At 46.0% G+C, this 17,004-nt stretch overlaps 1 protein-coding gene across 1 annotated transcript; it reads right to left on the bottom strand.

Moving 5' to 3' along the window:
* Window positions 1–236: 236 nt before the first annotated feature.
* LOC308148377 (delta(14)-sterol reductase LBR-like) lies at window positions 237–13,662 on the bottom strand (the record flags this gene model as incomplete). Its single annotated transcript, XM_080521841.1, is given in 12 exon segments — window positions 237–333; window positions 335–419; window positions 421–430; window positions 576–630; window positions 1,120–1,145; window positions 1,148–1,247; window positions 1,249–1,319; window positions 2,398–2,596; window positions 5,382–5,480; window positions 6,864–7,064; window positions 7,851–8,025; window positions 13,583–13,662. Coding segments are annotated over 11 exon segments (1,114 nt in total), but the record flags the coding sequence as incomplete, so codon positions are not given.
* Between the last annotated feature and the right edge of the window lie 3,342 nt (window positions 13,663–17,004).

Below are 17,004 nucleotides of genomic sequence, written 5' to 3'. Positions count from 1 at the left end.
TTCTCCTCCTTCCACCTCCTTCTTTCTCCTCCTCTCCTCCCTTTCTTCTCTTCCTTCCTCACTCCCTTCACGGCCTCCTTTCTCCTCCTCCACCGCCTCCTTCCTTCTCCTTTCTCCTCCTCCCTCCTTCTCTTCCTTCCACCACCTCCTTCCTCCTCCTCCTCTTCCTTTCCTCTCCACCTCCCCTCCCTTCCACCTCCCTCCTTCCTCCTCCTCCCCCCCACCCCCCTCCTCACCTGAGTTCCCTCCTATGGCCAGCTCGTCTGCGGCGGCGTGACGTGAGCGGAGGTACAGGTAGACGCTGAGCAGCAGCGAGAGCGCGAACGTGTGCGACGGCCAGCTGCAGGAAGTGGGCGTGGATGTAGGTCAGGTCCACGCCCTGGTGCACCGCCGTCGCCACGGCAACCCCGACACCGTCACGCGAAGAAGCCTGCGGGAGCACAGGTGGAAAAACTCAAAAAAAACCATGACGAAGAAGAGGAAGAAGACGAAAGAGGAGGAGGAAGAAGAAGAGGAAAGAGAAGAAGAGAAGAGGAAGAGGAAGAAGAAGAAGAAGAAGAAGAGGGCGGTCTTACCGTTGGTCCTGTACTTCAGCCTCCTCCCGGACCTCAGCGGCAGTCCCTCGCTCAGCTGGAGGACAGGGGGGACAAGAAGACGGTCCTTATTGGACAGACAAGACGTTTTGTTCCTCTTGTTTTTAACGCCGGCTGCTGGCAGGAGGCACCAGGTAACACGGGCACCGGTGAAGCCGAAACACCGGGCGGTGATCTCCACCAGAACAACCCACCCATTTAATATTACTAACAAATATATAGAAATACATACTATTTATAATTTGAGCTGATGTCCAGTGGACATTGGTTCTGCTTTGAGCACTGACGTGTGTCCAGATGTTGTGAGGATGTTAAGGGTTAATAAAAGACAACTCCCTCCTCCTCCTCCTCCTCCTCCTCCTCCTCCTCCTGCTGAACCAGGGACTTCCTCACATCTGGAGCGTTTTCCCGCCACTGGCCTGGAGCTCGTCGTCACGGTTACCGACGTTGACCAGCCTCGTTTCGCTCGTCTGGGTGAAACGCTGCGTTCAAGACCGGTCTCCGAAAATTGCCTACTCTCGCTCACCTGTCCAACAGGCAGGAGGTAGAGGACGCCTGGAAGGAGATCCAGAGGAGGACGAAGACGAGGGGCCTGGGTAGTCCCACCAGGACTCCAGGGGGGGGCAGCGGGGGCGGGAAGTTGGCCAGGCTGGGGGTCGTCCAGGTTGACCTGGAGGATGACGAAGACCACCCAGGACGGCAGGAAGACCAGCCAGAAGTAGGCTCCTGGAGGACGGGACAGTGGACCGGAGTCATACACACTGTGGAGTCTCTGTGGAGACTGACGTCTCTAAGCCTCTGTGGAGACTGAGGTCTCCGTGGAGACGTCTGTGGACACCTCAGTCTCTGTGGAGACGTCTGTGGAGATGTCGGTCTGTGGAAACGTCAGTCTGTGGAGACCTCAGTCTCTGTGGAGACGTCAGTCTCTGTGGAGACGTCAGTCTGTGGAAACGTCAGTCTCTGTGGAGACGTCAGTCTCTGTGGAGATGTCGGTCTGTGGAAACATCAGTCTCTGTGGAAACGTCAGTCAGAGGAGACGTCAGTCTCTGTGGAGATGTCGGTCTGTGGAAACGTCAGTCAGTGGAGACGTCAGTCTGTGGAGACCTCAGTCTCTGGGGAGACCTCAGTCTGTGGAGACGTCAGTCAACATCCAGGGATTATTAACAATAAACACACATGGAATTATGGTTAAATCGTCTTTGGTGTTGACGACGAGTTTAAAGGCTCATATCCTGATAAATCCACTTCCTGAAGGTTCTCCAGCAGTAAAGACCGTCTCCACACCTGGAACGTCCCAGAGGAGAAGTGTCCTCTCTCTCTCTCCTCTTTAAAAAAGTGTGTCCTCTCTCTCCCTGGCTTGTTCCAGGTTTTAAAAAGTGTGTTGCGCCAAGCAGCCAATCAGAAATCAAACCCTACATGATGTCATCGGGGGCTCAGCCAATCACAATCAAGGTAGGCTCCTCCCCCCCCTTTGCCTCCTCCACAATCAGGCAGGTACTTCCTTCTCGTGGGCTCCACGAGAGGAAGTACTTCCTCCTGTTCCAATAGATGGGCGTGTGTGTGTGGGCGGAGCCAGTCCAGCTCACACAGACACAGCAGATTGTGAATGTAGCCTGCGAGGATCAATATTCTAACGGAGAGAATCAAGGTTTGTGACCAAGTGTTAAAAAGGTGGATAAAATGATCCGTTAAGATAAAGTACAGATAAATAACAAGTGAAATGAAATATTATATATCTCCAGAGTAATTCCTGTACGACCCCACGGAATATTCGTATCGAATCCCCATCAGGTATGTAGTTGACGTACCGATCTTCCTCCGAAGTCCAGCGGGGTGGAGGCGCCGGGCTCCGGGAGCGACCGCCCGCCGCCGCCGCCGCCTCCCTCTGCTGGGCGCCAGGTTTGGTTGCGGCCCGGTTTCTCGTCCCCGGCGTCTTTCCTGCGCCGCAGGTTGTAGCGGCCCTGGTTGGTCTCGGGCTCCGCCTCCACCGGAGCGTCGGCCTTCTGCAGGGGAGGACGAGGGTTTGAGGAAAGACGGGAGGTCAGGAACCCTGAAGGTCTACGGCTCAGCCTGGAGGGGAGGGGCTGGGCCAGGGAGGTATGGAGGGGAGGGGCTGGGCCAGGGAGGTATGGAGGGGAGGGGGGGGGTCGTGTGTTTTCCCACGAGGCAACTGGGCGACGACGACAAACGCCACAAAAGACAGACGCCATACATTTCTCTGATCCCCAGAAAATTCTGACGAGACCGGACAGCAGAGCCACGTTCTGATGACCTAGACCTAGACCTAGACCTAGAGCTAGAGCTAGATCTAGACCTAGAGTTAGATCATCAGAACGTCAGACAAGTTGTTTAAGTATTTTGTGTTTATGTTTCACATCTGTTTTGACACTTTGTGATGTTAATGAACTTATTCTTCATAGTTCAAATAAACAAAAACTTAGTTCAACACGTCCATCAGACTTTCCTTGGGTCCAGCCTGGTTCCTGGTCCAGCCTGGTTCCTGGACCAGCCTGGTTCCTGGACCAGTCTGGTTCCTGGACCAGCCTGGTTCCTGGTCCAGCCTGGTTCTGCACTGGACTTCCTCACATGGAAGTAAAACTGTCATCAGATTCTGAATACGAATTTCTAACTGAATTTTTTTTACCATGGAAATCAGACTCTGAATTTTAAAAGCTCTCGATTTTCAAGTCCGGATCTTTTTTTAGCTTCTGATTTTTTTTTTTTTCAACATCTAAAAATATTCAGTGTGTAAAAAATTCAATGCGTCTAAAAATTCAGCTGTAATAAAATTCAGCTGTAATAAAATTCAGCTGGTCACGTGACCAACAAGGCTTCCCCTGATTGGATGTTGGGTGAACGAGACAGGTATCGATTGCATCGTCATGACGACAGAGATTCTGGCTGTTTTGCAGTTGAATTTTTTTGCAGCTGAATTTTTAGACACCTTGAATTTTTTACACACTGAATATTTTTAGATGTTGAAAAAAAAAGACCAGAAGCCAAAAAAAGATACGAACCTTTTAAAATGCAAAGTCTGATTTCGATGGTAAAAAAAATTCAGAGTTACAAATTCTAATTCACAATCTGATGGCACAGTTTTACTTCCATACCCTCACGGTTCCTGCATCAACCACACAGTAGAACCACTGCAGGGTTCCTAGAGTTTCCCAGTAGAACCTGCTTCCTAGAGTTCCCCAGTAGAACCTGCTTCCTAGAGTTCCCCAGTAAAACCTGCTTCCTAGAGTTTCCCGTAGAACCTGCTTCCTAGAGTTCCCCAGTAGAAACTGCTTCCTAGAGTTCCCCAGTAGAACCTGCTTCCTAGATCTCCCCAGTAGAACCTGCTTCCTAGAGTTCCCCAGTAGAACCTGTTTCCTAGATCTCCCCAGTAGAACCTGCTTCCTAGAGTTCCCCAGTAGAACCTGTTTCCTAGATCTCTCCAGTAGAATTTGCTTCCTAGAGTTCCCCAGTAGAACCTGTTTCCTAGATCTCCCCAGTAGAACCTGCTTCCTAGATCTCCCCAGTAGAACCTGCTTCCTAGAGTTCCCCAGTAGAACCTGTTTCCTAGACTTCCCCAGTAGAACCTGCTTCCTAGATCTCCCCAGCAGAATTTGCTTCCTAGAGTTCCCCAGTAGAACCTGCTTCCTAGAGCTCCCCAGTAGAACCTGCTTCCTAGAGGTCCCCAGTAGAACCTGCTTCCTAGAGTTCCCCAGTAGAACCTGCTTCCTAGCTTTCCCCAGTAGAACCTACTTCCTAGCGTTCCCCAGTAGAACCTGCTTCCTAGCGTTCCCCAGTAGAACCTACTTCCTAGCGTTCCCCAGTAGAACCTGCTTCCTAGCGTTCCCCAGTAGAACCTGCTTCCTAGCGTTCCCCAGTAGAACCTGCTTCCTAGCGTTCCCCAGTAGAACCTGCTTCCTAGCGTTCCCCAGTAGAACCTGCTTCCTAGCGTTCCCCAGTAGAACCTGCTTCCTAGCGTTCCCCAGTAGAACCTACTTCCTAGCGTTCCCCAGTAGAACCTGCTTCCTAGCGTTCCCCAGTAGAACCTGCTTCCTAGAGTTCCCCAGTAGAACCTGCTTCCTAGCGTTCCCCAGTAGAACCTACTTCCTAGATCTCCCCAGTAGAACCTGCTTCCTAGAGTTCCCCAGTAGAACCTGCTTCCTAGATCTCCCCAGTAGAACCTGCTTCCTAGAGTTCCCCAGTAGAATTTGCTTCCCAGAGCTCCCAAGTAGAACCTGCTTCCTAGAGTTCCCCAGTAGAACCTGCTTCCTAGAGTTCCCCAGTAGAACCTGCTTCCTAGAGTTCCCCAATAGAACCTACTTCCTAGAGTTCCCCAATAGAACCTACTTCCTAGAGTTTCCCGGTAGAACCTGCTTCCTAGCGTTCCCCAGTAGAACCTGCTTCCTAGCGTTCCCCAGTAGAACCACTGCAGGGTTCTTAGCGTTCCCCAGTAGAACCTGCTTCCTAGCGTTCCCCAGTAGAACCTGCTTTGAGTCGGAGCGTGGACACGTGACGGTCTGAACGAGCGTCGGAGAGGAGCCCCTCTAATGTGTCCCGTCATGACATTCCTCTCGCCGGGACTTACGTACTTCAAAGCCTATTCTCTCCTACAGAGTACCTGGAACCCCCCCCCCCCCCCCCCCCACCCCCACCTACCCCCCCTCACCCCCCCTCCATTGTAGGCAAGCCAACATTTCATCAGCAGGTCGTCTCTTTTCAAACACCTGAACCCTCAAACGACAAACTCCTCCCACAACATTGAGTTTGGTTTTGTCATTAGAAGACAAAACTCACCTGGTGGACTTTTCCAGAAGTGTTATTGTCCTCTTTCTGTTCCCCCTCTTTCTTTTCATGCTTGTTGTTGCTGCTGTTCTCAGCCACCGCCGCTTGTTTCTGCCAATCAGAGGATGGAGGGATGAAAAAGAAAACACAGCTTGAACCAGGGGTGTCGCACAACGCCGGGACCCGGGAGCGACCAGCAGATGGCGCCGCGCGACGCACCGCCACAGCAAAAGCCAGCGAATCAGCGTCGGCGCCACGAGTTTCTAAAAATATGCCGAGTGAAATGTGAGGAGTTTGAAATGTAACGAGACTAAAAGTGAGACGTGAGCTATTTCGAGCTAACGCAGGCGGAGTTTGGCTGCTGAAGACAGTTTCAGTAGCAGCAGGTCCTTTTCTGGGTGACATGAGAGTGAGGACCGTCCCCTCGCCATGTCCCTCCCCATGTCCCCTCGCCATGTCCCTCCCCATGTCCCTCCCCATGTCCCCTCGCCATGTCCCACAGTGAGGAACTGGATGATCAGATAACCTGACAGCCGTCCCACAATCCTGGAGGGGTTTCTACATGAAAGCTTCTTGGACCTCAGACGTTTTCAGCCCATCAGATTCTATCAATGACCAACATTTTCACAACACCTATAGTTTTTGGAGGGACAGACGTTAAAGCTGCGACTCCGTTAGTCTAACAGTGTTTTTCAACCTTTTTTTGAGTCAAGACACACTTTTGTCTTTGTAAAACTCTGGAGTCACACCTCCACCTGAAAATGTTAGAATTTAAACTCTGTAGCCTCTATTAACAATATAAAGTCTTTCTCATCAAAGACATCAAAGTCATTCTCATCAAAGACATCAAAGTCTTTCTCATCAAAGTTTTATCAACAGGAATCCAGTAAATCCAGAAAGCAAGGACTTTTTTTAATAGTGCCTCCCTCAGTGTGAAACCTGGACCTGATGGATGAAGAGCTGAGATCCTGGTTTTCAAAAACTTCTCCATCACTGTCACTGACACAGTACTTTGATACAAGATGGTAGCAGGAGGTGGAGATGAACCACACTGACGTCTGTCACTTTACATTTCACCTGCAAAGTTCTGTGCTGCCCTCTAGTGGTGAAGAGTATTTATACATCATTACTCTGCAACACACTGAGAGAGCAAAGGTTTTTTTTAGAAGAAAATGTGAAATTGGAAATCTGGACTAGATCTCGCGGAACACTGGTGTTGAAAAACACTGTTCTAACGGAACCCCGACTCTGTATAACACAAGTCCCGCTGCTCCTCCAAACAAACAAACAACTCAGGAAACACAGTCCCTCGGGAACATTGAGACGAACAAACCAGCTGAGCTTCACGCTAGTCACACAATGCTAATGTCAATGATGCTAATGTCAATAATGCTAATGTCAATGATGCTAATGTCAATAATGCTGGACTCTAGTTTATAAAACTCAACACATTGACTTCTGAACATTCAGTGTGTTCACTGGAGAGGCACTCACCAGGGGGGTGAGCCGGACCTCCAGCGTGTCCTTCATCTTGATGTCCTTGCGCGCCGACGGGACGCTTTCCGCGGCGGCGGTCCGGGAGGAGGAGCGGCGTGCGGTCCGGGCCGGGGAGCGGGAGGAGCTGCGGCGGCGGCCCGGCGAGCGGGAGCGGGAACGGGAGCGGGAGCGGGAGCGAGTGTAGAAACCAGCTGCATTCTGAAGAAAAGAAAAACCAGCGTCAAAACAAAAGACACGGAGACAGAATAGAGGCGTGTCTCCTGGTTCTGGTCATGTGACCGTCAGTGTCGGCGCAGAGGTTCTTCATTAAGGATCTTTTACTTTTTACTTTCCCGGACAGAGTCTGACGATTTAATGTCAATGTTTGATCTTTGATAACGTATGAATTCCACCAACAAAACTTTTTACGTCAAAGTTTCTTTAATAATTAAGATCTCAATGAAACGTTCAGGGAAAGTGTCTCTTTAAACTCTTCAATCTGAAGCAAGAATAATAATAATCTAGATTTTAACTTTGTTCTTAGTCTGAAATCAGTTTGATAGTATTAAGTTTGGCGCTGCCACACCCTACTGCTATACTACCACATACATACTTATTGTATTACTCACTTTTTATCCATATACATTTATTTTTAATAACAGTAAATGTGTGTATTTTTATTATATGAACAAATAAAATCCCGTCCCTCTTCCCGCTCAGTCAACTTTTTATCTGAGCAATAAAAACTTATGAAACTTTGAGATTAGAAAGTCAAAATAATCAGAAATACGTCGTTTTAGCTGAAGTCGAGTGAGTTTTTAATTTGTTTATGTGACGATCTGAATGTTGACCGAAGTGAAAAATTAAAAATGGCGGACGAGGAGGAGTTTCCCCGACTACGCCGTCCAATCAGAAGGCATGTTCTCCAGGATGAAAGACAGGAATGGGGAAGATCAAAGCTTTGAGTCGCGGCCCTGATGGGTCACCGAGGAGAAGCGGTCCCACCTTGATGTCCTGGTCCCGGAGCTCCAGCTCGGTCCCGTCCTTGTAGATGACGGTGTAGAGCTGAGTCTGAGCGTTGAAGCCCAGCACCTCCACCTCGTAGTACAAGCTGCTGCCGGGCCAGCGGCCCATCACCACCTCCCCCTTCTGGTGCTTCACCGTCGGCATCCTCATCGACCTGTAGGCGGGGCGGCAGAGTGGCAGCGGCGCAGGTTGTGAATAGCGGAGGAACTCCACCGCGGCTTGGCAGAAACCATTCCGCGGCACAAAAGGTGGATTTTAACGTCGTAAAGGAAGAGACGCGTTCCACGTTTAAAGTTCTGGCGAATGTTCAAAACTCTGCTTGAGAAATCAAAAGTCATCAAAAGTCTCAGCGCTGCCGTCACTCGACTCCTCGTTTAACCAGGAAGCAGAGATCAAGAAGAATAAACCGAACTGGACCTGAGATCATTCCCACTACTTTTAGAAGATTGATAAAAGTCTCTTTTTTTTTTAACCCTTCGGGGCCTGAAGCATTTTGTGCCATTTTTCACTACAATTGATTTTTCCTTTATATCTCAGATATAAAATACTTAAACCTTGCGCCTTTTTTGGTGTCATTTTGTTCAGGACAACCTCATAAATGCATTTCTGAAGTATTTTCATCACTTTGGCACACTGTATTAAAACAGTGGATCTAAAAACGCCATAAAATTACAAATTCGGGTGGTAAAAACAGATTTATTGACTATAAAAGTCACAGACATGGTTAACGAATCACTTTGTTTACTTGTAAAGTAAATCTAAACTATAATTAACTCAAATGTATCAAAGCAGGACTGAACAAACAGTTCTATACAGATATTTACAGTGAAATAGAAGCACTGCCTCAGGCGTTTTTGTAAAACTATTTACAAAAGGTCACACATATTTTTCCTCATATCTCCGCTTTTATTTGGGCGATCAACGTCATTTAAAAACGAGCTTGTAGTTTTATATCTGCACTTTGGACACGGATTGAAACACTGGACCGGACGAGGCTGTGCTGTGACGCTACTGCCTTTTCAGACGCTCATGTGACGAGGACGCACCGGCGAGTCCACAGGCCCCAGAGGGTTAATTAAACATTCGATCACAAACTGTCCTACATGATGTATGTTTCTTTGCACCACAGCGACTTGTTTCAGCCACGTCCTGAGCAAGGAGCCACTCGGGGGGAGGAGGAGGGGGGGGGGGGGTTAGAGAGTGGGGCTGGTTTGGCTTTGCTGGACACAATGAGGTGGCCTCTGCACGGTCAGCAGGACGGGCCTCAGGGTCTAAAGAACCACGGCGCTGCTGCAGAACTGCTGACGGACCTGTCAGACAAGTCAGAGACAAGAGACAGGCGGGACGGGGGTTTACTGGAGCCTCTGTCTACCAGCCGGGGGGGGGGGCTGCTGCAGTGGGGGGGTGTCCACTGCAGGACCACTGAATGTCCGGTAGCACCACTGCATGTCCACTGTAGGACCACTGCATGTCCACTGTTGGACCACTGCATGTCCACTGTTGGACCACTGCATGTCCACTCCAGAACCACTGCATGACCGCTACAGGACCACTGCATGTCCGCTACAGGACCATTGCATATCCACTGCAGGACCACTGCATGTCCACTATAGGACCACTGCATGACCGCTACAGGACCACTGCATGTCCGCTGCAGGACCACTGCATGTCCACTATAGGACCACTGCATGTCTGCTACAGGACCACTGCATGTCCACTGCTGGACCACTGCATGTCCGCTACAGGACCACTGCATGTCCACTATAGGACCACTGCATGTCTGCTACAGGACCACTGCATGTCCGCTACAGGACCACTGCATGTCCACTACAGGACCACTGCATGTCTGCTACAGGACCACTGCATGTCTGCTACAGGACCACTGCATGTCCACTACAGGACCACTGCATGTCCACTATAGGACCACTGCATGTCCGCTACAGGACCACTGCATGTCCACCATAGGACCACTGCATGTCTGCTACAGGACCACTGCTGGACCACTGCATGTCCGCTACAGGACCACTGCATGTCCACTACAGGACCACTGCATGTCCACTATAGGACCACTGCATGTCCACTGCTGGACCACTGCAGGTCCGCTACAGGACCCCTGCATGTCCACTGCTGGTCCGCTACAGGACCACTGAATGTCCACTGCACCACCACTGAATGTCCACTGCACCACCACTGCAGGACCACTGAATGTCCACTGCACCACCACTGCAGGTCCCAGTTAGAACAAGCAACATGAGACAAACGTGTCCAGCGGAAGGTCCCGGGGCTCCTGGAGGCCAAAGTCCTCCATCAGCTGTCAGATAATAAACATTAAAATAAGAGGCTATATTTGTGTCCAGAGTTTTTCACGTCATAAACTTGATGTTTCACTTTCACAACCCATGAACACGTTTCAGGACGACGGTGCTTCTCAGACCTTTCCAGTGAATTCCTCACTTTTTTTTGAAAATCATACTCAACATTCTGCCCAAATAAAAGTGCCTTGCAGTGCGTTTATTATATTTCCATTATCTATTGTTGTTTATGTGCAGTGGGTCTTCATTAGCGTCTCCCTGTGTACATGTGTGTAATATACATGTTGTTGTACTTGTACTGAAGTTACTGATCTGAGGAGAGTTTGGTTTTGTTCCCGGGAACGAAAACAAAACAAAAGTGTGCTTTTTCATTTTAAAGTATCCTTTGTTGACATGTTTAGACTGGAACTACGGAGTTACAAGTTGTGCTTTAAGGATGTATTATGTGATATAACTCCACACGAAAAGGTATTATTGCAATGTCTGTTTGTGGATTCAATGAAAAGAACTTTACATTATATTCAATTAATGGAAAATAAAATCATATTGAAATCAATAACATTTATAAGTTTAAAATATGCACATGTTCAAACATTTTTAATTGAAGTTACAGGATTATACTTAATAAAGACAATAAATGAATAAGCTAAAGCTTTTTTTAATCTAAAAATAAATCTTTTAATATTCCAACGTCACTCAAATCTAACAAGCCTCGTGCAAAAAGTGCGACGGTGAAGTGAAACCAGTGAAACGGTTCATTCAGACGGTCGCAGGATTCACTTCCTGCTGCGAGCGACAAACAAACACGACATCAGGTTGTGATGAGATTCAGTCAAACTTTTTCATTTTCAACAGATTTAGACAAAAAAATGACTAATTAGATTTTGAAATCAGCAGAAAACCAGGAAAAAGGCCAGCCGGGGAGGAAATTCTATTATTGCCCACTTTAAGAAGAACACAGGGTTTTTTTTGTTTTTTTTTAAGGTTTGTTCCAGTTCTGGTTGGGTTCTCGGTTCCGGGCCGGAGGGAGCAGAACCACAGTGAACCTTGACAACCAGAGAACCCTCGGAGCCAAACAGCCGATCTGAACCTCAAAACAAACACGTCTAACTGTCGACATGTGACGTGGAGTTGATCTGATTAACCAGCGAGTCACCGGACGGGTCACCTGGGAAAAACGTCTTTTAAATATGAAAACTGACAGGCTGATCTAAAAACTCTAGATTTTGTTTTGTTTTCTTTGATGGAAGTATATGCTATAGCTTATATTGAGAATATTCTTATTCATCATTATTTTCAATGAGTATTTTCATGTATGTATGTACTTATTTATTTATTTTCTCTTCATTTATTGCTCAGAAATTTGGTGAATATTTGTTGGTGTATTTTCTTATTTTTTCAATAATGCCATATTTGAAATTGTTGGTTGCTGTATTGTTGTATGAATATTAAAAAGAATAAAGAAATTTAAAGAAAAAAAAAACAAAGATTGAAAAAAATTAATAAATAAAAACACAATATTGGTAAAAAATGAATTTGACCCCCGACATTAACGCAATCTGTGGAGGTCACATGACGCCACGCCTTTCACAATAAAACAATGAGTCCAATTTACGTGAAGTGATACTTTAGACACGTAAACTGTTAGTAAAATTGTTTTAATCCTGAATAAAGATATAATATCCAGATAAGGTGACTGAGGGTTGGGTTTTTTTTGGCAAATATAATAATATCTGATTTCCTTTAATATGTATATTTCAGAACAGACTGGCAAATTCCTGCAGTTCCAAAAGGATCAAAAGAAGGAAAGACTTTGACATTTGTCCAGATCTGCAGTTTAACATGTTTTATTGGACTTGTTGGCCTCCAGAGGTCAGATCAGGTGGATGTGGCCCCTCAACTGGAATCAGTTTGACGGCCCTGGGTTAGAGGGTGGAGGGTGGAGGAGTGGAGGGTGGAGGGTGGAGGGCTGCAGAGACCTGGCGTGAACCCGGGAAGGAACAATGGCTCCGTGACGGAACTAAAGCGGTGGTTTTCACCACTTTTTTATTTCCTAGCAAGAGTTTTCTTCTTCAATACAATTTAATGGATTTAAAACTGTCACACATTTTAAAATGTTTTATCTCTAAAAGGGATAAGTTCTAACTTTTGTGCCTGAAATTCTCTCTTGAATTAACATGAAAAAGTTTAGTTTTATTTTGGTTTTTTACATATGGCAGCAATTTTAAACGAGCTCGTGTGTGTGTGTGTGTGTGAGTCATCCTGTCACTCTCAAAACCACAAAAAGAAAAAAAAAAGGAGGGAAAACGTCTTGCTTTAAGATATCGCCTACTAAATTAATAAATACATAAATAAGTAATTAAAAGCAGAAATCAAGCCAAAACTTTCAAAGCGTTTTAAAATTCGTAACGAGACTTTTTTTTTTTTTTTTTTTTACGTATATGACTGAGTAACAACTCGCTAAATGAGCAAACGATGCAAAAACGACTCTTTTATTCCCCGCGTGTTTCCAATCGATCACTTTGGAGTTGAAGAGTTTAACTATTAAACGATCGCTACTGGTGTTATGGACTTAATGGTGTGCGAGCTAACCAGTGACCCACTTCCTTTAGCGTCTGCGGTTGCTGCTAGTAACAACAGATGTCCAGTTTCCCGTCCATTCACTTCCTATTCCGTGTAGTTTCTTTTCAAATAATGAGTTTCTTGATTTATTTGTTTATTTTTAAATTCAACTGTAGTTGTAAACAACAAGTTAATCACCACTTTTAATTTGTGACGGCCCACCTTTAATAAAGCCACGAGGCCTGTGTGTGTATGTGTGTGTGTGTGTGTGTTACTGGAGAAAACACGTGTGAATGAGTGTTTTATTATTAATTAGAATAAGATGATTATAGTGTTTCACCCAGAGAGCCATCGGGGCGAGTAACGAGTAACGGGACAACATGCAGCCTCGGGAGGCGTCAAGCAGCCACATCAACTCATTAAACTCACGGAAAAAACTACGAAACGTGCCTCATTCCAGTGAGAAACCAGAATGTTTTCAATATTTCCAGAGACCGCACGCGACCACGAACCCCAAGTTAACACGGCAACGAGTAAATCCGAAACACCTGCGCTTTTACCCCCGCAATAAAAAAAAAAAGGTTTGTTTTTGTTTTTGTTTAAACACTGGGGAATTAATCCGCGACCCGCATTACGCGTGCGTCCACACAGCCGTGCTCCACACAGCGTATTTACAAGATTATAAGCAGTTTTCTGAAACCAGTCGGAACTTCTCGACCCTCGATTTAACGAGCAACTCCCGTTAGCTTCGTGCTAACGCCACAATTCTCCACCGACACGAGTATAAAGCTTCGCCGAGCCGGAACGCACACGCTCGCACCGGGCGGGAGCACTTACCTCAGACACACGCGGATAATCCCAAATGTAATAAAGTGTAATAAGTGTCCCGGGTGAATCTAAAATTAAAGCGTTTGAAATTAAAAGGAAACTTTGCTAACGGTACACGGAGTGAGCGCTCCCTCCCTCCCGGCGGAACCTGGCTGCGCCGCGGAAGGCGCCAAAGCCTCCCATTGGTCCGCGCAGCATTCAATTCAAACCGAGCCGCGCTCTGATTCGCCGGCGCCGAGTCCCAGCGGGGATGCGATTGGTTGGACGGGAGTCGACGCTCCTTTGTTTACCGGTGTCAAAAAACTGATCGACAAAATGGTGGGAGGTTGGAACGCGCGCGCGCGCGCACACTTACAGCGCCACCGCGAGGCCCTCGGGGGCATGGAGACGATATTTCTGCATCATTAAAATAGAATGCTAACTTCACAGTGCAGCACGTGTTTGCAGTAGCTTTAATTTAAATACGTGTAATTTTATCTAACAGTCATTTCAATGAACTTTTCAAGAGAAAACAAAAACAAAAACAATTCCTCATGAGAAATGCAAACTCTACAAAGGCCCTGTGTGGTATTTGAACCCACAACTTTCTCAATTTTTCAATGTTTTGTGGGAAAACAATCATTCATTCACACGTTCAAAGGTCTAATATTGAGCCAAATTCACTTTCCAACGAGGCCCCAGAAGTGAAGAACGTCTGCCATCCTCCTCACTTTTTTAGCAAACGTGAGCTCATACAGGAAAATTCTGAGATTTTCCCTTCATGACATCACGAGGGGGAAATAACCACTCCGTCAAGTCACGGAGCTCTGCCTCACTGATCTACCTAGTAATTTCATTATAGTATGAAAAACGCAGGGGTTCTTAAAGTTTTGATAGCTGATGGCTAACGTTGGACTGAGAGAAGGAGATCAGCGTCTGTTGCCATGGAGACGCTCCCTGCTCAGTGTTTTACACGGTGCTGTAGCTAGGCTAGTTAGCATTGATATGAGCTAAAGGCTAACAGTCTAGTGATGCTAGCCTGATTCCAAATAAGCGTCTGCATAGAGCCAATGCGCTCTACCGAGTGTAGCTCTAGTTTTCAGCTGTTTTCAACCCATTTCAATTGAATGGGGTTTTTTTCCCATGAAGGGTTTGATCATTTCTCTCTAATCTTGCCAAGAAGAAACTTTAAAAAGTCAACGTTTGTCAGCTGAAGTGAAAAGCAGAGAGTGAGAGGAGACGGAGGATCTATTGAAACCTTTCTTTACTTTCACTTTCATCTTCGTCTCCTCAGATTGGTTGATAAAGTCACTATGTGAGGTCACTTCGCAGGTCGTTAACATAAAACACATCTATTATTGTCTATAGCCACACGATGCAGCGAAAGTTTGACGGAGCCGCTGCCGAGGGGCTGTAGAGCCGCATGAGCAGTGAAATGCTGAATTACAAACCAGAAGACGCCGTTTTGATCAGAGACATAAAGGGAAATATTAAAACAAGAACACTTCTGCTCTCGTATCGCAATATTTATTTCATTATCTCAAACGTAACATTATGTTAGACCGACGTGACAGTTTGGTGCCGTGTGAGTTATTGAGTTATGACAGGAAAAGGAAAGCAACCAGAATATTCTGCAGGTTCACGGCAAAAGAGACGAGTTGAAGCAAACATTAGCGAGAACAATGTTCACACACACATTCACACACACTTACTCACACACACACACTGATCTGGAGGCCGAACAAGAGCTTCAGGTTTAGAAAAATAACTTCAGAGTGAAGATCACCTTTTATAGGCCTCGCGTGTCAAAGTCTGATTGTACTACTTAAGCTGTAAGAGAAGCAGCTGCAAACATCTGGACCAAAATCACATGGAGGCTTAAAAAAACAACAAAAATCATCAAGTTAATAATAAAAAAAAAAAAAAGAAGCGCAGACCCATTGAACTCTCCCTGAAAAATGAACATCAGCGTGACGAAGGGGGAAACATGTCGTCAACACGTTTGACATTAAACTTGAAAACAAGGCACAAAACCACATCGCTTCACCCGCCGATTAACGTCGAATTGAAACTGGTGACCGTTGGTGAATTTATTACAATTTTTTTTTTGGACACACAAGACCAAATGTAGGAACGACTGAATCCTTTTGGCGAGAAGAAAATCCTCACTGTGGCGCCGGGAGCGTGGCGGCGTGTCGGATGGTTTTACTTCGGGTGCTAAGGTGCCGGCGCCTCGGGGCACCACCGCGTTACACAGCGTTAAGAACAACCGTGAGCACATTCAGAGCCACGACGACCACGGCCTCCGTCCGGATCCTCACAGTCCGTCACCCAGACCCAGCAGAGGAACTCAACTTCTATCGTGGACGAGAGCGAAGAGATGAAAAAGCCCTTGAACACAGAGTCTGGCGGCGGCGGCGGCAGCGGCTACAGGCGACTGGGGAACTAAAGCAGGAACCCAGAAAAGTACCAATGTTGGATTAAAGATGGAGGCCGGAACCACAGACCGACTGGACAAAGTCATCACGGAACCCTGCAGCGCCGCGTTATGTAATAATGGTGCCATATGTAACAATGGAATACATTTTCAACTCGTTATGTAACAATGTAATACAGTGTCAACTCGTTTTGTTACAATGTAATACATTTACACTCGTTATGTAATAACGCTACATTTTGTAATAACTTGCAACAATGTTGCGACACTCACTACAAAACGTGGGTTAAATGATTAAATGCACAAACTATCTAGTTTTATTTACAATCTGGTTTAATTTCTTCAATAAAATAGAAACGTCTGGTGGAAATTCTAATTATCTCGTAACTTTAAAAATCCAGCAGCCAAACTAGAAGTGACATAATTCTAGTCCAACTAAATCTTATTTTTTTCCTCATTATTAAACAACCATGCGTACAGAAAAAGGGTAAAATTTATTACATAATAAAACAAATGATTTCACGCCCCCCCCCAAAAAAAAAAGAAAAAAAAGGAAGTGACATTTTGTAATAACTGTTGCAAACAAGTTGTTACAAAATATGCTGTTATTACATAAGGCGTTAAAAATCTATTACATTGTTACATAATGCGGTGCTACAAACCCAAAACAGATTTTATTTTTCAATAGATGAAGTAAAAAGTATATTTTTTTCTCGTTTCAGGACGAATCAGCTGTTATTACCGCCACCAAGGAGTTATAACATCTCCAGTGTTCGTCTTTAATAAGACGTCTGGAAAACTTCATGGAAAATCGTTGATCCGGATCAAAAGTCTTATCTTGTCTTCTTTCAAATTCTGAAATAAAATCACATGATCAACAAACTAAACAAAGTCGAATTCAATTAAATGTCACACTATTTAATATCCGTCACCGTCGTGTGTGTGTAATATACATTATTCTTATATTTATATTCTGTGTAACAATAATCCCTGGTGTCATAAAATACTATCAGAT

This window comes from Blennius ocellaris (assembly GCF_963422515.1).
Source record: "Blennius ocellaris genome assembly, contig: SCAFFOLD_410, whole genome shotgun sequence".
NCBI classification, from domain to species: Eukaryota; Metazoa; Chordata; class Actinopteri; order Blenniiformes; family Blenniidae; genus Blennius; species Blennius ocellaris.
Note: the sequence above shows the minus strand (reverse complement) of the source record. Positions and strands in the feature narration are given on the sequence as shown.